The sequence below is a fragment of the Ischnura elegans genome (genome assembly GCF_921293095.1).
Source record: "Ischnura elegans chromosome 13 unlocalized genomic scaffold, ioIscEleg1.1 SUPER_13_unloc_4, whole genome shotgun sequence".
In the NCBI taxonomy this organism is placed as follows: Eukaryota; Metazoa; Arthropoda; class Insecta; order Odonata; family Coenagrionidae; genus Ischnura; species Ischnura elegans.
In genome coordinates, this window is record NW_025791660.1 from 9,854,475 (window position 1) to 9,872,511 (window position 18,037).

Genomic DNA, 18,037 nt, shown 5'->3' on the forward strand with positions numbered 1-18,037 from the left:
AAAAGAAAGTCATTTACTATTATTTATTTACAGTTTAATGGAGTAGAGGAATTGCAATTTCCTATTTATTCCAATTTAAGCAACAGTATTTCCATTGAATATCAGCATAGATAAATCTCCAACTTCAAATATTCCTAGCTGGGAACTTTTACATGGTTTCATGTAAAAGTCAGTCTTACTTCATACTCTCTACCAATAATGGCCCATGAATGAGAAGAATCAGAAAAGGCTATATTCTCTACTTTATCAATAGATCCACCAACCACACTGCACATATTATTGGGATAGGATGACATCAATGTAAATTGAGGGAAAATTAACTTGCTGAATTGACCACGGGAGGTATTAAAGTTGTTTAACAATGGTCCATCAGAATGAGAGCACAATCTTTTAGGTCCACTGTCGTTTACCTGTCTTGCCATTTCTACTCCTTTATTCAATATTTCACTGAATCTGTGTACAAGTTGTTCTAGAGGTATATGTGTTGACCTAATTACTTTTTTTATTTGCTGCATATGATTTTCAAACCTGAATGCACTGCAATCATCTAATGGTCCAAATATTTCATAGTCATCACACAAGTGCAACAAATTGTGCACATTGTGAGACATTGAACTTTCTCCATCCAGAACCCCAAAAGACTCAACAAAATGTTGCAGAAGTCTGCGGCATTCTTCAAAAGGGTATCAGGTGAATTTCTGGAGAGCAAAATATGTAGGGCCACATGCAAAGACATGAAATTGATGCGAATTATGTTAGAAACAGTATCAAGGGTCCTCAGGCAAAAAAATCTGTACTCTAAATAAGCTAAAGCTATACTCTAACTGCACTTAATATCTGGACTGGAAATGCACTTAAGACTGTACTTAATTGAAACAATACAGCACAGTTTCCATAGTACAGTAAAGTACAGTTACCACAGCACAGTCAGAGTGCAGTGGCCACAGCACAGTCAGAGTGCAGTGGCCATAGCACAGTCAGAGTGCAGTGGCCACAGCACAGTCAGAGTACAGTGGCCACAGCACAGTCAGAGTGCAGTGGCCACAGCACAGTCAGAGTGCAGTGGCCACAGCACAGTCAGAGTGCAGTGGCCACAGCACAGTCAGAGTGCAGTGGCCACAGCACAGTCAGAGTACAGTGGCCACAGCACAGTCAGAGTGCAGTCGCCTAAGCACAGTCAGAGTGCAGTCACCACAGTACAGTTTAAGTGATTTTTTTGGGTCTTCTTCCGTTTTATCCATGGCTCTATGAAAAATCACCAACATTCCAGCTGGCTTCATCAGATCCACTGAAGCAGCGATGCAGATTTGGCCAGACTGATATTTATGTCCAACCGAATCCTCTTTGACACTTCAATGAACCCAAAGAAGCTGACTGGAAGTTTGACTAAATTTCATCCAAAGCCATGGATTAACTCTGAAGAAGACCCAAAAAACTAGCTGGAAAAGGGAATGATCTAAACCCTGTTTTGATATTGGATACAAATGATATGAAAGCCAATTCAAATATAAAATCATTTATTATAAAAAGTAAAATCTTACAATGAAATTCAATGTGGTGTTTCATTTTACATAAAATAATTGAGTAACATTTCGGAGGTTTTCCGTAAAGTGGCACCCTCCCCTACCACTATGCCAAACTGCCGTCAACGGTTCGCCCGCCTTGTGCCTTCACTGTGGCTCTCGTCACACCCTTCCAATACAGGCTTTCTGAAATGACAGACACGAGATATAGTTAGTCAGCAGTGCATTGGAAATTCAATTGACAGAAAATATGTCATGTTCCATTCAAGGGGATACAAACTGATAAACACTTCTTAAAGGAAGAGTTCACTGAATGAAAATTTATTTTAGTACATTTATACTTTCAGTAATACATATCAAATAATTGATACAAGCTTTACCTTTTCTGTGAGATGTATCGGTATTTTCCAGCCTGATAACCACTGCTCACCCTCAGATTTTTTGCTAAATGGTTATATGTCTTAGAAAGCCTGGGCACCACCTCCCCTTTCAATTTCGTCTTCACATAAGCTGTAACGAAATATCAAAATTCCAAATTAGTATAATCTTGCTTTGCTCCATGGTAAATTGTGCTGAGTCAAGTTATGTAGGGGAGACTGGGGCACAGTGGGACAATTGATTTATTTAAACAATTTACTCGGTCAAAGAGCAAATGTACTAAAATTAAGGAGGTCATGTCACGGGAAATAATGCACAAAAATCTTATTTCATTATGTTATGTAGCTTCTCATAAATGTTATAAAATGTGTTTTTTGGTATTATTTTCGTAACTTTTATGTTGTGAATATTTATGCAATTTTCCTAATTGTAACAAGCTTCATAAGAAATGACTTGCCAAATACATAATTTAGAGACAGTATAATATTTTTAAAACATATTTTCCGAAAGTAACATGTTTTAAATTTTTGCTGACAAATATAAGACTTCAGGACATGCGGGGCCCAGTGGGACACCTCAAATTGGGGCACAGTGGGACAACTTGAATTGGGGCACAGTGGGACAACTCGGATTGGGTCATAGTTGGACGCCGACTTACAGCCCAAGTGCTTCGAACTATCAATCTCCGTAACCTAAAATCACTCCATGCAAAGCCACCATGCAATTTCATTGCATGGTGACTTTGTAGTGTTTTGGCTCCATATTGGTGCTTTAGGATGTGAAGCAGTACATTTCAATACGAAAAAAGTGAGGACAAATGTATAGATTGCAACAGCAATGCACGTAAGAAAATTAAAGCCGAAGTGATTAATTTGTGTAAACCCCGATCGTATGCGACAATTTTTCTGAAAATGTTGAATCCCACAACTGTTATATAGATAATGCTCTTAATACGGAACATTTCAGTCTTGGCCATAACCGAGCTTTATGTAGTGAGAAGAGTCTCATAAATATTACTTGCTGCAACATTTCTCCTTTCTATAGGGCTGCTCAAGGAACATTCAGTGATTTGCGTGAAAGGAAGAATAACAGGCAATTAAAATTTATTTTTAAAGAGAATTTTAAGGAAAGAATGTCTGTTACGTATTATGATCTATTTAATTGATATTAATTATAAATTGAATTTTTGAGATTCATAGCTTATAAAATTAAAAACCACCATAGGAAACTGTGGATGACAACTGCAGCACTACTTCACCACAGACATTTTCCGCTGCACATGAAATAAACTGCATTTTTTTGTTATCTGGAGTGAAATTCCTCCCAAAAATACTGTTTTAACTTATGAGATCAGTAGGTACAGCAAACCCATCTGGATGGATGACTATCAAGTTAATTTCACTAGTTTTAAAGCATTCCATTGATCATGCAAAGTGTTCTCAAGATAATAATCCATTGCTAATTTTACACAACCGGTGTATGCCCCGTCAACCCAAGTATTTTTAATGACAAACACCTTGCAAAAGCAAATGTCGAACATCAGTGTTGTCGAAGATCAGTCAGAATTTCATTTAGAACCCAAGGAGAATCTCGAAAGCCCAGGACTTCCCAGGCTGAAAATTCGTTTTAGAGAGCAAAGTTGTCACCCCTGAGGAAATACGTCCAACGTCTACGAGGCTAATATCTTAAAAATACAATACAGAAGAAATGACAGGAGATCCCTACGGAAAGACTAGTTAAAAAGACACTGGACACTTTCATATGAGAGGACTACAAAAGGGGATTGGAAATGGAAGAAATAGCTACAATTTTAGAATAAAGTCACTAAATTTACCATAAAGAACAGTTGACAGCACTTAAGCCTTTTAAATAATTAAATTTTGATGAAAAACATTGCAAGCAGTGAATTAATTTTTTTACTAAAATGACCAAATATTTTTTATCCGCTCATGTGTCTTGAATAATAATTTTCTTGATTAATATGTTCACTTGCATATATATTTCACATATTAATGTAAATAAATTCATTTGTACCCTCAACTAATTTAAAATTTGTATTTTATTAACTAATGCAAGCTTGTCCCACTCTGCCCCATGCACTGTCCTACTGTGTGCCCCAGGCTGGGGCAGAGTGGGACACTTTTCATCAAAAAGAAACTTAAGTATTTCAACTATTTTAGGCAAATTGTATTGCTTGCAGATTTTTTTATACAATTTAGAATATATTCTCCAAGCAATGGTACCAACATTTTTAATTTACCATTAATTCTGTGGGAAATAAAAATGAAATGCTAAAACTGTCCCACTGTGCCCCAGTCTCCCCTACTAATAGTGAGCACAGAAACAATGTTGTAGTACACATTTTGAGGTATAAATATAAAGAGAAAATTTTACATCATTGAATTAAAATTATTTGACAAATTACTTATTATGCTTCACTTTCATATCGCTATACAGCTAAAGAAACAAAGAATACTGTTGAGGCCACAGGAACATTCACAAAGGGTCATTCCATGTCAGTTCATCCAGTCATGATAAGGTTAACTTGTATTGACATGCATCTTGTATTTTGAAGTGTTTTATATAGCAAAAATCAAGTTTTCCCCGGCAATGATGGGTAAGTGCTATGAATTCCTTAAAATATTCTATTTCAAAAATGTATTTTTCATATCGGGAGAGAAACAACTTGCACATAAAAAATATTTTAATTTTTGAACCTAATATGTACTAGATTCACGTTTTAAATATTTGCTTGTATATAGAAAACAGTTAACACAAGCATTACATCATACTTGAAGGACTCAACACTGACTACCAGAGTCGTGAAGAGGGAGTTTTTTGCATATTTTTTTAACAACAAAGCAAGCAAAAAGCCATGAATTTCATTTTTACAGGTGGTGGGTCATACCTTAAGGGATATCAGAAAAATTAATTTAACTTGCTTAAGATATTGACTCAGGTCAAAATTTGATGTTTTATAGAACCATGCTTTTGATGCAAAATTTTTTAAAACCTTATGAAACATATGAGTTTAGAGAATTTCCAATATTCCTTGGTTCATTTTTCAATTAGCTTTTGGAATGCTCATGACCTCTATGGTAAACCTGCAAATTTTCATCAGAATCGGATGAAAACTATGGCTGAGACAAATTATTTCCCTGTGGAGGTGCAAGTGCCACTGGAGACCGCTATTATTGAAAAACTGCAGTTTCACCCAAACTTCAAATGGTCGTGAAAAAAGAAACTATTGGAGATAGCCAAGAAATATTTTACACTTTCATTCCTGCATGAAAGGATGAAAATTGGCAAGTTTCATCAAAATCCGAGTCGGTGGGTATCATGCCTGGATGAACTGACATGGAATGACCCAAAGCATAAGAAAGCATTGTTAATCTATGTAAGTATAGCACTCTCAAAGTTACCACCATAGTAATTACCATCAATAGCATCCATTGTGGCTTTGCATGCTGCAGGATTCCCTCCTTTGGATACTCTCTGGCCCTTAGCAGAGTGGCATCTAATGTACTCCCTCCCAAATAGCCTCATCAGCAACTCCTCCTGTAGTCTTTTCGGGGTCGTCTCATTGCTGAGCGCCCCAATTTTATCACCTTTTTTAATGTATATGTTGAATCCAGGGTGCAGCAAAACCTAAAATAATGAAAGAGGCATTAAGTATTGAACTTTGTAACGTTTGAAAATCTCGAGGTAAATACTACGCTGAAAGGTGGCTTACCGAGTCATCGAAAGGGGTGTTTTTCAAATATTTCCTAGCATGTCTCATCAAAATGTCCCCCCTTTCCATGTCGTCAACTGGAAATGAACGAATGCTTATTTTTAGCGATGCATGGATCAAATAACGAGATTCTACCCATTATACGTTTAAGGTATTCCAGATTTTTTTCCTAAACACAACGACATACCTGCATTCGCCAACTCCGAGTCAATGGAAACCCTAGAGGGTAGGCCATCCAACTCAATCAGAGTATTCCCCTCATTTATCACGCCACTTTCCAGAGGCACTGGCACAGGAGTTGCGCCTGCAGGAGCCGGGAATTGGAAATCCTGGGGATCTTCCTCTCCGAGGGCAATGCCAATGGCATTGGAGATGGGGTCCCTGTTTGGATGGGGTCCCTGGGGGGATGGGATCCCAAGAAAATTTACGGCGGGCGCAGAATTCTTGCATTTCATCGCCCTCCTCTTCCCGCCTTTCGCCCTCTCCTGCGCCTTGCCCTCAAGCTTCTCGACCACCTCTTTCGGGGACAAATTACACTTATTGAGAACCTTCTCAAATTCTTCCTGGGATTCTTTTATCTCCGAAAGTTTTCCTGAAAGAGGTTAATAACAGTTCGTACACAAACACGGCATATCTCGCTGTTACACGAGGGTATCGTGAAAACAAACTACTGATAGGTATATTGGGCATTAAAAATTTTAAGAGAATTGTAACTTACCACCAACTGCTATAACTAACACCTTCTCAGGCACTCCATCCCACAGCACCTGGTACTCCCCTCCATCTATTGCCTCCGTTTTTATTAGGGATCCTTCATCCGTTGAAATCCCTGTACTCTCGTCGGAGTAAAAGTAGAAGCAGGCCCTCTGCTTTACTTCTCGTACGCTCCGGGAAGAGACGCTACACATTGAGTCGTCGGAATCCTCTGGCATCAGATTCATCTTGCACTGAGAAAAATAACGATGATATGAATTGGAAGCCACTCGAATTGACTCAAACCGTCAAACAGTAACTGATTAGGTTTAACTTACCCAAGTGCTCTCTTCAGTCACACCGAAAATGCTGAACTACTTCGTTCTATGGCAGCTACCGTACTGTTCCCGCCTATGCCGTGATCAGGAATTGGCGTGGTCTATGACGTCAGTAACGGAAGCACATGGAGCGAAATCAACGGAAGTCCTTGTTGATCAAGTTGTATTATAAGTAATATTACATAATGGAAAAATGAGTGAATAAATAACTTAAGTTGTCACTGTATGCTTAATTTTTAATTTATTTGAATGATATTTAACCATCATGTATTGTTAATATTATAAAAATTTAACGTTCGTTTGACTCATTATACGCAGTTGGGTAGTTTGGTTGTGGTGGGAATTATAATACCCGTGGTGGTAGGTATCTACGTAGCACAGACACCAAAGGTCGTAGAAATTCATTTTCAGTGCGTATTTGCGTTTAGTACTAACGATTAAAAAATGCCGAAAGGGCCGTACTCCAAAAATTCTAGGACAACGAAATGGAGACGTAGGAAGACAATTGATGGCGCACTTGGAAATTACCTAAGTAATGCGCCCATAGAAAATGATACTCAGGAAAGGCGCAAAAAGGAAGTTGGAAGTCCTGCAACTGAGAAGGCTCCTTTAGAACCGGATTACTTTAATTTAAACAACAATGGTATGTAATAATATGAATACATTATGATTTATATGTGCCTCAGGTTTAAGGAATTGTTTTCCTCAGAGCTAGGAATTCTTGTCAATGTTTGGATTATGGTCGTAACTTGATTAAATTTTTTTTCGACCCCTAATAATTTACTCATTTCGACATCTTCGCAACTTAATCTTCCATGTTGTCTCTATTATTCTTAGGTAGTGATTCAGATGAGATGGCATCCAGTACATCAGAATGGAGTGCACATCAAACTCCAGGTGGGTAAAATAAAATTCTCGAAAGGTATAAATCTCATATAGAATTTAAATTTCATCAGTCATGTTGTCTTATTTGCTCCATTTGATGAACTTATTTGTGTGCACTGGAGTAACTTCCATTGATGTATTTGTTTCCATTTAAAGGTAAACCCTCGGAGAGAAAAGAATCGAGTGAAATTTCTGGTGACGATGAGGACTCTAGCTCTGAAGGCTCTAACAATTTCTCGGACAGTTATAGCTTTTCAGAAAGCTTTTCTGAAAGTGAAAATGAACCAAGTACCGAAAGCTTTCAGTACTTAGGTGGTGAAAAAATTTACTGTGGGTCAAGTATAACAGTTCTTGAGAGTGCTGTTATGATGATGTCTCTTTTTCTCCATTTTAAAATATCATATGAATGCATGTCCAAAATCATTGACTTATTGATTTTCCATCTTCCAAAGGAGAACAAGGTTGTTAAGAGTATGTACTCACTAAAAATGTTTTTCAACCTGGGTAGTTTTGATCCAAAGAGGTTTTGTAATAATTGTGGTAAAGAAGTTCTGCCAGATGGTAATTGTTGTAATTGTCCAAATGCAAAGTTTTCTAATTTTCTAATTTGCCCAGTTGAAATGCAAATAAGGACCTTGTTTAAAAGAAACGATTTTGCTTATGGTATATCACAGAATTATCATAGTAACAAGAAAACCTCATCTACGCTGGAAAATGTCACTCATGGATCTCTTTACAATCAGTTCAAGCATGTCCTTAGTGGTGTTTTTGACTTCACTGTTATGCTCTACACTGATGGAATGCAGTTGTATAAGTCAACAAAGTTGTCTGTCTGGCCAATTTTGTTTGTTATCAATGAGCTCCCATACCACATTCGGTACTTACCACAGAATATCATTTTTGGTGGCCTTTGGTATAGGCCTCAAAAGCCAAATTTTTCTGCCTACACGCTTCCCATGCTCAAAATATTCTCCTCTCTCAGATATAGAATTGAAGTAATTTTGCCCTGTGGTGATGTCACTAAAGTGAGATGCATTTTATTGAATGGAATTGCTGACCTCCCAGCTAAAGCATTACTTTTAAACTTAAAGAATTTCAATGGATTCTTTAGATGCCCTAAATGTCTAATTAAGGGCGAAAAAATAACATTAGCAGGCAGAAAAAAATCATTTGTTTATAAGAATTCTGTAAATCTCACATTGCGAACACATAAAGAGTCTTTAAATCACTGTGAAGAGGCTGAAAGAACCCAGAAGCCTGTGTTTGGATTTAAAGGCAGAAATGCAATTTCAAGAATTTGTCCTGATTTCATAAGAGGAATGGGTATCGATACCATGCATTCGGTCTTTGGGGGTGTGTGTAAGAAACTAATACACCTTTGGTTTGGTTCTTGTTATAAAAATTGTACATTTTCCTTGTTCAAATATGTTGACATGGTAGATTCACGCCTGGCAAAGATAAATCCGCCAAATTTCATAACCCGAGCCCCGAGGTCCATAAGATCCCATTTGTCCTTTTACAAAACTAGTGAATACAAATACTTTTTACTTTACTGGGCAATACCTGTCTTGTGTGATGTCTTGCCTCCAGCACTTCTCTCTCACTTATTCCTACTTGTTCATGCAACATTTTTACTGCATCAAGACTCCGTTTCTTTTAATGATATTGATGTTGCAGATTTGAATCTAGTAAGGTTTGTGAAGCAGCTTGAAATATTTTATGGGCCTCAGTTTATGTCTGCAAATGTCCATTCCCTGCTGCATTTAGCAAATAATGTCAGAGACTTGGGTCCTGCATTTGAAACGTCATGTTTCCCCTTGGAATCTTTACTGGGTACCATGAAAAAGTTTGTAAGTGGTACTCAATATGCAGAACTGAAAATTATTGAGTCATTTCATATGATGCAGAAGTTGCCCCTTTATGTCTCTCAGTTAGAATATAACTCCTCGAGCAAAAAATTTGTGGACAGTCTATATTCGTCCAAAAAGAAAATGGAAGAAATAAATGGAGAGAGTTTTGTCATGGGCAAACTGCAAGAGATTTCTACAGTTTCCTCATTTTTGCTGAGTGCTATGGGAAATCATTTAGACATACATAATGCTTCTGTTCCAAAAGTTTGGGTATTTGGGCGGCTCCAGAAGGGAAAAGATTTAATAATCAGTAGGAGTTACATCAAAAGGGCTAGATGCTGTCCTTCCCTGGTCTTAGCAAAGAATAATTCCTTCTACATGGTTGAAACTTTCATTAAGTTCAAAAAGTGCCACTGCACCACTGTATGCCACTGTGAGAGTCATTATTATGCTGTTGTTACTGAATGCCATCGTATGAGAATAAACAATGTTCCTTTGAACCCCTTTATTACAGAGTTGTGTGTGTCTAATGAACCAACAAGTTTGAATGTAGATGAAATATTAGAGTTATGTGTCCTTATTAAGGTTGAGAACAAACTATACTGTTCAAGACGCCTAAATACAGTTGAAAAGGAATAAAAAGTAACTAAGTATTAACTTGTTGTATTTTATTAATATCCTTTCCTGATTAGAGATAAGTTTAATTCATTCCATTATCTGTTCTCACAGGTTATGCAAGCAAATTTACTCGCCGACTGTACCATGGTGGTATCACTTACTCAGTGTTTGTAACCCGAAGGTTGGTTTTGTTAGGTAGGGTAGAGCTTGACCCAGACTAACCCAATGGCATGCCAAATTTGCACATTCATGGTAGGGGGCAGTTCCTTTCCCAGGGTAACCTACAATTTTCCACGGAGTTTGAAAGTAAATGTATTAAATAAGTTACTTCACTTGATACAATGCAGATATGGAAGCCATAATTGTACAACGATTATTAATATCATCCCTAATACCACAGGACATAATTTTCTGCCTTCTACCATTAATGAGAAAAAATGTAGAAAAGCTAAATTATATTACTAATCCTCAAAGTGTAAGGCCATTTGAAGTTCAGGGTAGGAACCAATTAGTATGGATAGAAATATTTTAGGTAGGCTACAATTCAATCCTATGTTAGAGATGTTTCATTGCAGTTTGTGCCGCAGTACAACTCTAGCAGTATTATGGCTCAGTTTGATCTGCAGTACAGTTCTAACCCTGTGATGCAGCATTGTTACAGTACAACTTGTGTTGTGCACAATGACGGGAGAAAGTATTTCCTATATTAATATTCATATATTAATGTAGGAAATACTTTCTCCCGTCAATGACTAGTTTAAGTCCAGCCCTGTCAGAGTGCAGTTTGAGCCATAGTACAGTTCCATTCCAGTTACCCAGCCCAGTCACAGTCCACTTTTAGCCACAGTACACTTTCAGTCATGTTTTTTTAGCCCTGTCACAGTCCAGTTTGAGTTATAGTACAGTTCCAGTCATGTTACCCAGCCCAGTCACAGTCCACTTTTAGCCACAGTACACTTCCAGTCATGTTTTTTAGCCCTGTCACAGTCCAGTTTGAGCTATAGTACAGTTCCAGTCATGTTACCCAGCCCAGTCACAGCCCACTTTTAGCCACAGTACACTTCCAGTCATGTTTTCTAGCCCTGTCACAGTCCAGTTTGAGCTAGAGTACAGTTCCAGTCATGTTACCCAGCCCAGTCACAGTCCACTTTTAGCCACAGTACACTTCCAGTCATGTTTTCTAGCCCTGTCACAGTCCAGTTTGAGCTATAGTACAGTTCCAGTCCAGTTACCCAGCCCAGTCACAGTCCACTTTTTGCCACAGTACACTTCCAGTCATGTTTTCTAGCCCTGACACAGTCCAGTTTGAGCTAGAGTACAGTTCCAGTCCAGTTACCCAGCCCAGTCACAGTCCACTTTTTGCCACAGTACACTTCCAGTCATGTTTTCTAGCCCTGTCACAGTCCAGTTTGAGCTAGAGTACAGTTCCAGTCATGTTACCCAGCCCAGTCACAGTGCAGTCTGAGCTCTAGCACAGTTCAAGCACAGTGATCCAGCACTGTTACAGTACAGTTCTTCTCAAATTATAGCTGCCATAGTACAGTCTAGTACAGAAGAGTGTACTGTGACTGTGCTAAATGCAAAGTTTAGTCCAGTTACAGTGCAGATTTAGTGCAGTCACAGCACAGATTTTTTTGCCTGAGCATGACAACTGGGCCAGTATATAGAAGGAAATGGCGGAATTCAGTTGCTTTCCAATATGGATAATCATATAGGCTTTTTGGTTTACGGGAAAATTCATTAGGAAATTTAAGTGACACCAATGCTTCCGATATTCCAACCACAACATTGCTTTGCAATCTGTTAGGCAATTTTCCCGCTATCCAAAATCTGATGAGCTTTTTCATTATGCCTAAGCACACTAAGAGCATGTAATCCAAAAGGAAGGATTTTACCATATCCAAGGATGGAATTTTTGTAAGAAGTGAAATGTCTAGGTGATAGTCCTCATCTTTTCGCTCGATAAAATCCTTATGACTTCTTTTCATCCCTGAATTCCCTGGAAAACATACTCTATTACATCCATACTCACCCTCGATATCAAACCTTGTGCATTAATTGTACCCAGTATGCCCTTTAATACACATTATAAAGGATTTAGCGGGTGCATCACAGCTTATACCAAATATTTTTACTGTAATATTTCCTTTAGACTGAAAATTTAAGCCATTTCCCAGGATAGTGGTGCACTCATTAACAAAGTCTTGGAGGAAACAGCATTATTTTGCTTTGCGTTACCATGGTACACTCCAATTGGAAATACACTTGAATATCCATTGGGCACCAAATGTCCTAGCAAAACCCAAAACTGACTTTGAGAACTTTTTGAGAGAGGTAAACCATCACAGCCAATTGATACCCTTATAGGAGAAGGAATATCAGATTATCTTTTAGAGCATGAAGAATGCCATTTTTTAAACCAAAATGATGGTATTTTCCTGGTGGAACTTCCCTTATTTGTCTGCAGTTTTTTGTTTTTAACAATGTTCTTGCATCTGAGGGTAGGTCAGGGGCGGATCCAGGATTTTTTTCTGGGAGGGGCACAAGCAAGGCCGTATCCAGGATTTTGTTCTGGGTGGGGCACAACGATACGTAATAAAAAACGAACGCAATCCTAATGGGACCGTATTAAAAATCTTGCATATTTTTGAGGGTCTGGGGGAGGCACGTGCCCCCGTGCCCCCCCCCCTGGATCCGCCTATGGGGTAGGTGAATATTTGGAACTTGATTCAATAGAGTTAAAAGATCTGACAAGGCAGAGTGGGTGACATTATGCTAAATAGACCAATCAACCAATAGCAACTTGATATCAAACAGAGGTGAACTGAGTTGGGGATCACATGCTGCTTAATCAGGTGAGACACTACTACACAGTATCGTAACAGTCTCCCTACTCACAGAAGATTCTGAATGAGTAAGCAACTCATCTGTACTTGAATGAGATAGTGACTCATCTGTATTAGAGTGAGTAAGCAACTCATCTGTACTTGAGTAAGAAAAATTTTTGTCAGTAATATCTTGTAATGAGCAATAATGGATTGAGGCTGAATTTTCCAAAGTATTCAAATTTGAATGTGACTGGTCTGAAATATCGCCACTTTCTGAGCCTACATCATTTTGGCAACTATCGTTATCATATTTTTCCCCCTCAATAGAGTCAATACCATCCTCCAAACAATGCAGCAGATCAGCTTTTAATACCTTATTTCGCCCACTTCGCGTCAATAAACAAAATGGCTTTCTTTTTTTACTCATGGTACTCATAAATATAATCTGCAAAATACAGATGGTGGCTCAGAGTGAATCTGAAGAAAAGTGACAGAAAAATCGTATTGGTAATATATATTTAAAATTTACTGCAAAAATAAAGAGAGTAATTTCCGTTTTAAAGAAGTTTTAGCATACCAAATGGAGCAAGCAGCAGCACTTATCCTTTTCCCTGCCAAAGACGTAAATATACATGTGGACGGTTCTTGAGGCGGGAGACGAAAGCCGCACATTTTCGTTGGGGACAGCTTTCTCACACAGATGAACGAATACCGAACATATGTTTCCCAGCTCTCCCCCATTTATGACGGTCACCGATGTACTACATCTTTGTTTCGGGACCCAACACTGCGGGGTTTAGGTTTTACCCTAGGAATCCGGGAGTAGTACCCTGGCCCCTCGTCTTTTATCTCCCATCCCAGCGGTAAGGCACCGGTATCTGGAGAGGCTGGTACAGGCTGGGATGTCTTGATCCTGGCTAGAACCTTAACTCGAAAGGCCTCGCTTAGTTTGCGATGGTGACATCATTCGAGATGCAGACAAGGGTGTCTTCTTATTTCTCTTCGTGCCGCTAAGATCCACCACATCCGGTAATTCAGTATACAGAAACTTAATGTGGCGTTATTTCAAATTAATGTGGCGTGCCAATGGCCCTGGGCGTGCCTCAAATAGTATTTTTCCAATCCCTTTTTGCCAGTCTTCACTGCGAAACACGGATTATTTTCCCCTTCCATTGAGTACTTCAACGTAAATTTGCTTGTGAAATAAGATTCTACATCACAGCTAAATTCGAAAAGTCACAAAATACAGTAACTACGAATATAAACAAACAAAGTTTAAGTTGGTTTCAGTTAGTGCGATGGCTCTTGGGTCACTTGGTATGCAAGATGACCGCCGGTCGTTATGGCGCAAGTTTCAAAATACGATATTTAATCCGTTATATTATAAAAAATAATAACGTAATATAATGGGCAAAATATGTAACTTAGGTATTTAAAACACCAAATATATACTTCCTATGGTCACCAAAAGTTACGAAAATACTTGCTTGTCCCTGTTTTCACTTTTTGTTGCCTACATTATTTTGTCCAATTTACTATACATATTTGCATTCCTTTTTCATTGCAACCATAGTTAGAATACATCACTTGCGCAGCGAGAGGGGTTTGGGGGATAAACCCCCCTACCCTTAGAGCTTAGAGAAATTTTAAAGTTTAATCCATTTCTTTTAATTTGATTAATATTACTTATAGAATATAAAGTGTGAGCGATCATTAAAATATCCCTCAGAAAGCCGCAAAACTCATCATTTTGAGACATTTATCTTAAAGTTATTCTAGGGGAGGGCCCTCGCATCCCACTTACCCGCGGGTATTCCAGACCCTCAGACCTCCAGTGTTAGTTGCGCCTAAAACCTTGATTCCTGGCTGCTCCCCTGGTGCACATTGCATTCACTAATTATGTACACCTATGTTTGAATGGAATTAAAGAAATGTCTATCATTCCCATTAATATCCAAAAGTCAATAGAAAATTAACATCATTACAATATCCTCACAATATTACTTTTGGATATTATGATTTTTCAAAAAGCCAGCACATATCAATATCCTCACAATATCCATGCAATATTACTTTTATATATAATGCTTATTGGATATTGGTAACCATCTAAGGATATTGTATGGATATAGATTGCTACTAGGGAACGTAAGAGGGAATGGAAAATATGACGAAAATGTCTGATGATGATCGAATTAATGTGGCAGAGTAATGAGAAGCAACAACTTACTTTCTCATTTTCCTCACTTTAGCCTGGTTCAGCCAATCACTTTAACACCCCTTCAGCAACACATCTGACGCCTCAGGGTAGACCCTTCTGCATACACCTATGAAATAATAAAAAACATACTTAATGTCACTTAATGTAATATGTTAAAAGTTCATTTCAATGATCAATTATTATAATAATCTTAGAATATCTTATTGAATGCACTCATGAAAAATAACAGGACACACAGATGTGCTGTAAAAAGATTTCTTTGCTGAATTCTTCAGCGGTTTGCCTGTTAGAGAGTACAATTCTGCTACATCATCAATTATGAGGCGACGCATTAAATTTTGAAGCAGTTCTCGTCCATTTTTCCTACCAACTGCTACCAAACGTTGTATCTAGAGATAAAAAATACCAGATCAATGAAGAGTTTACATGCAATGCAAGAACAAAAAAATCATGTTCAGAGCCAGAAGAAAAATTTACTAAAAAATTCACACAATTGTCATGGTCAGCATGCACAAGTAGTACGTGTGCGCAGGTGCGTATGAAATGACAGAAATCCATTTATACCATAATTGTGTAATATTTAATTGGGCATTAATGCATACACACTCCAAAATTATGCTGTACTCGAGTATTTTTGTACTTTGAATTGCAAACAACCACGAGTATTTGGCGAGCTCAAGATTTACATCGATTTTGAAACTTTCAAACAAATACATCAGCTAAGGTAACTAAAACTTAATTTTTCTTTCATTAAAAAAATTATACACTGTTTTAATGAGGATAGTAGCACCCAAATTATCATTCTTTACTTACCAACTTTTTCTCAACTGAGGGATCTTCGCTTATTTTGCGGCAGAGTTCAATTAAATCATCATCTGCTGTCAAAGGCAATTGAAAGAAATTCATATCCTCCACAGCAGCATCCAGTCCCTTGGCGTCACATGCCAATAAAGTATCTACTTTGCTTTCCAAACGAGAAAAACCAGATGCCATCTCTCCCATCCAGATGAGCAGCTGGCTATTTTGCAGCCTTAATTTACTGTAGCCTGTAAATATAAAATTGTTATAAATACACTACCACCAACTGATTTACTTATATTACACTACCTTAGCACGCTAGGTAATTAATCATTATAATTCGTGCATAAATGCTCATCAAACCAGTGCTAACCATAGATTTTAATGTACCACTAATTTTTCTGTCAACAAATATGAGTAATTGCTTACTTTACAAAGCAAAAATTTTAAGTATTGCAATTTTACTGCATAGAAACAGCTTAGAAATGTGTTACTATGCCCTTAAGTGCAACATGTTTGTTAAAAAAATACTGCATGAACTAAACATTACCCGAGCACTCCCAAGTTTTTACATGACATGTATCAGCACAATTCTCTGATGCATGTCTACTTCTCCCGGATGGAGACCCTGGTGGCACAGGATAAGGCTCCACCACAAATGTGCCTTGAGAGCCAACCTCTCTAGCCTTTCCTCTGGCATTCGCTCTCTCCCTTATGGCTGGCTCATCATCACTCTCCTCCCCAGGCAAGTAGACCGCCTTCATTTTTTTCCGCTTTCCCATAAACTCCTCGTCGGAATCCAAATTCGACGTTTCCTCTGAACTCCTCAACTTAAGGCGAGCTTGTGAATATGTTTCTGAAAGATTTTAAATAACATAAGTATCAAAGTTTAGGCTAAAATATGGAGTTGGTACTAACGTTAACACCGTATAATATCTAGGATTAAACAATCCATTCTCATAAAACGAAGATATGGCGAACTGTAAGGATGTTGGGATAGAAATCAATATTCCTATAGATAAGTGGTATAGACACTCAAGTACTTACATGCCATCAATCAAATTTATGTACGTCAAAGGACACAGTGAAATCAGTGAAATTTACTGGAAATGACTTACCATACTCTGCCAGCACTGCTACTTGGCAAAAATGCCAGTCTTTTTCAGGAGATGCGTGTGTCTTCAACAGTCTGTTTCTGACTTCGTCCACCTTACTGTTTGGATAGTTACACCACTTCCTTGAGCTTTCCAACCACTGCAGAGAGATGATGCCAGGGGCATCATCCTCATCAACAAACTTCACAATTGACAAGTTTTTCATCCTACGGAAAGAAATAATTATTACATTACCAGACCTATTAGCGTAAATCAGCAGTGGTATATAAGGAGGTAAATATAAAACATCTTTTCATTTCAGAGCCAGACTGACCCAAGTACATACTCCCCAAGTATTGTTTCATTCTAAATTTGGGTCAGTGCCAGTAAGCATTGATTTTAAAAGTTTATGTACCTTCTGAATCAGAGTCCAAGATATAGGTACACTACATATTACACACAGCCAACAGCCTACACACAAGTTTAAGAATCTTGTGTAAAATCAACGAAAAAAGTTAATACATTAACACAGTGATAAAATGGAACAATGACACATTACTAAGGGGCCATGGCTGAAACTGAACGGATTGAAAAACTAGAACGAACGCTATTTTCAAACAAGCAAACTTTTTATTTGATTGCACTAAGCATGTTCATCACCCATGATGCAGCATTGGAAATGCTACATTTTTCCCCTGAAGTGTTAGCAACAAAATTTTCCCAGCAACATCAGGAACAACATGCTTTCTAAGGTTAGATAGTTCACTCACGACAAAGATACCATGCAAAGCACTATCAACTAAAGGTTCACCATAAAAAGATTGCTTTTTAAGGAACTCCTGGCAAATAACACCATGCACTTTTCTTCATTCGAAAAAACAATATTTTTTACAACTACAATACTCCCATTGCTTAACACAGCACAGGAATTTGGGAGAGAGCACCTTATTTCAAAAGTAGGGAATGTTCCTTTATAAAACTGCTGATTATTATCACAACCAGGTAGAAGTGGGCCACAATAATGCTGCATTGAGAACAGAAGGGAAGGTACAAGATTTGGGACCTAATTTTACAACAC

At 37.9% G+C, this 18,037-nt stretch overlaps 2 protein-coding genes across 2 annotated transcripts; one reads left to right on the top strand and one right to left on the bottom strand.

The window, feature by feature from the left end:
• Positions 1 to 1,530: 1,530 nt before the first annotated feature.
• On the bottom strand, positions 1,531 to 7,059 carry LOC124173327. Its single transcript, XM_046552857.1, has 5 exons — positions 6,353 to 7,059; positions 5,822 to 6,226; positions 5,635 to 5,711; positions 5,339 to 5,549; positions 1,531 to 2,033 (listed from the first exon to the last, which is right to left on the bottom strand). Exons 1-5 carry the CDS (start codon positions 6,573 to 6,575, stop codon positions 1,900 to 1,902), a joined length of 1,050 nt encoding a protein of 349 aa, XP_046408813.1. The 5' UTR covers positions 6,576 to 7,059; the 3' UTR covers positions 1,531 to 1,899.
• Positions 7,060 to 7,305: 246 nt separating this feature from the next.
• On the top strand, positions 7,306 to 10,039 carry LOC124173087. Its single transcript, XM_046552600.1, has 3 exons — positions 7,306 to 7,562; positions 7,707 to 8,909; positions 9,228 to 10,039. The coding sequence occupies exons 1-3, from the start codon at positions 7,481 to 7,483 to the stop codon at positions 10,037 to 10,039; spliced, it is 2,097 nt and encodes a 698-aa protein (XP_046408556.1). The 5' UTR covers positions 7,306 to 7,480.
• Positions 10,040 to 18,037: the final 7,998 nt, after the last annotated feature.

Coding starts and splice junctions, on each gene's coding strand:
- LOC124173327 (XM_046552857.1), bottom strand. CDS start 6,575: ATGAATCTGATGCCAGAGGATTCCGACGACTCAATGTGTAGCGTCTCT. Junction 5,712..5,821: donor CTCGGAGTTGGCGAATGCAG/GTATGTCGTTGT, acceptor GTTCATTTCCAG/TTGACGACATGGAAAGGGGG. Junction 5,550..5,634: donor ACACCCCTTTCGATGACTCG/GTAAGCCACCTT, acceptor TCATTATTTTAG/GTTTTGCTGCACCCTGGATT.
- LOC124173087 (XM_046552600.1), top strand. CDS start 7,481: ATGTTGTCTCTATTATTCTTAGGTAGTGATTCAGATGAGATGGCATCC. Junction 7,563..7,706: donor GAGTGCACATCAAACTCCAG/GTGGGTAAAATA, acceptor TTCCATTTAAAG/GTAAACCCTCGGAGAGAAAA. Junction 8,910..9,227: donor TTCGGTCTTTGGGGGTGTGT/GTAAGAAACTAA, acceptor TTGATGTTGCAG/ATTTGAATCTAGTAAGGTTT.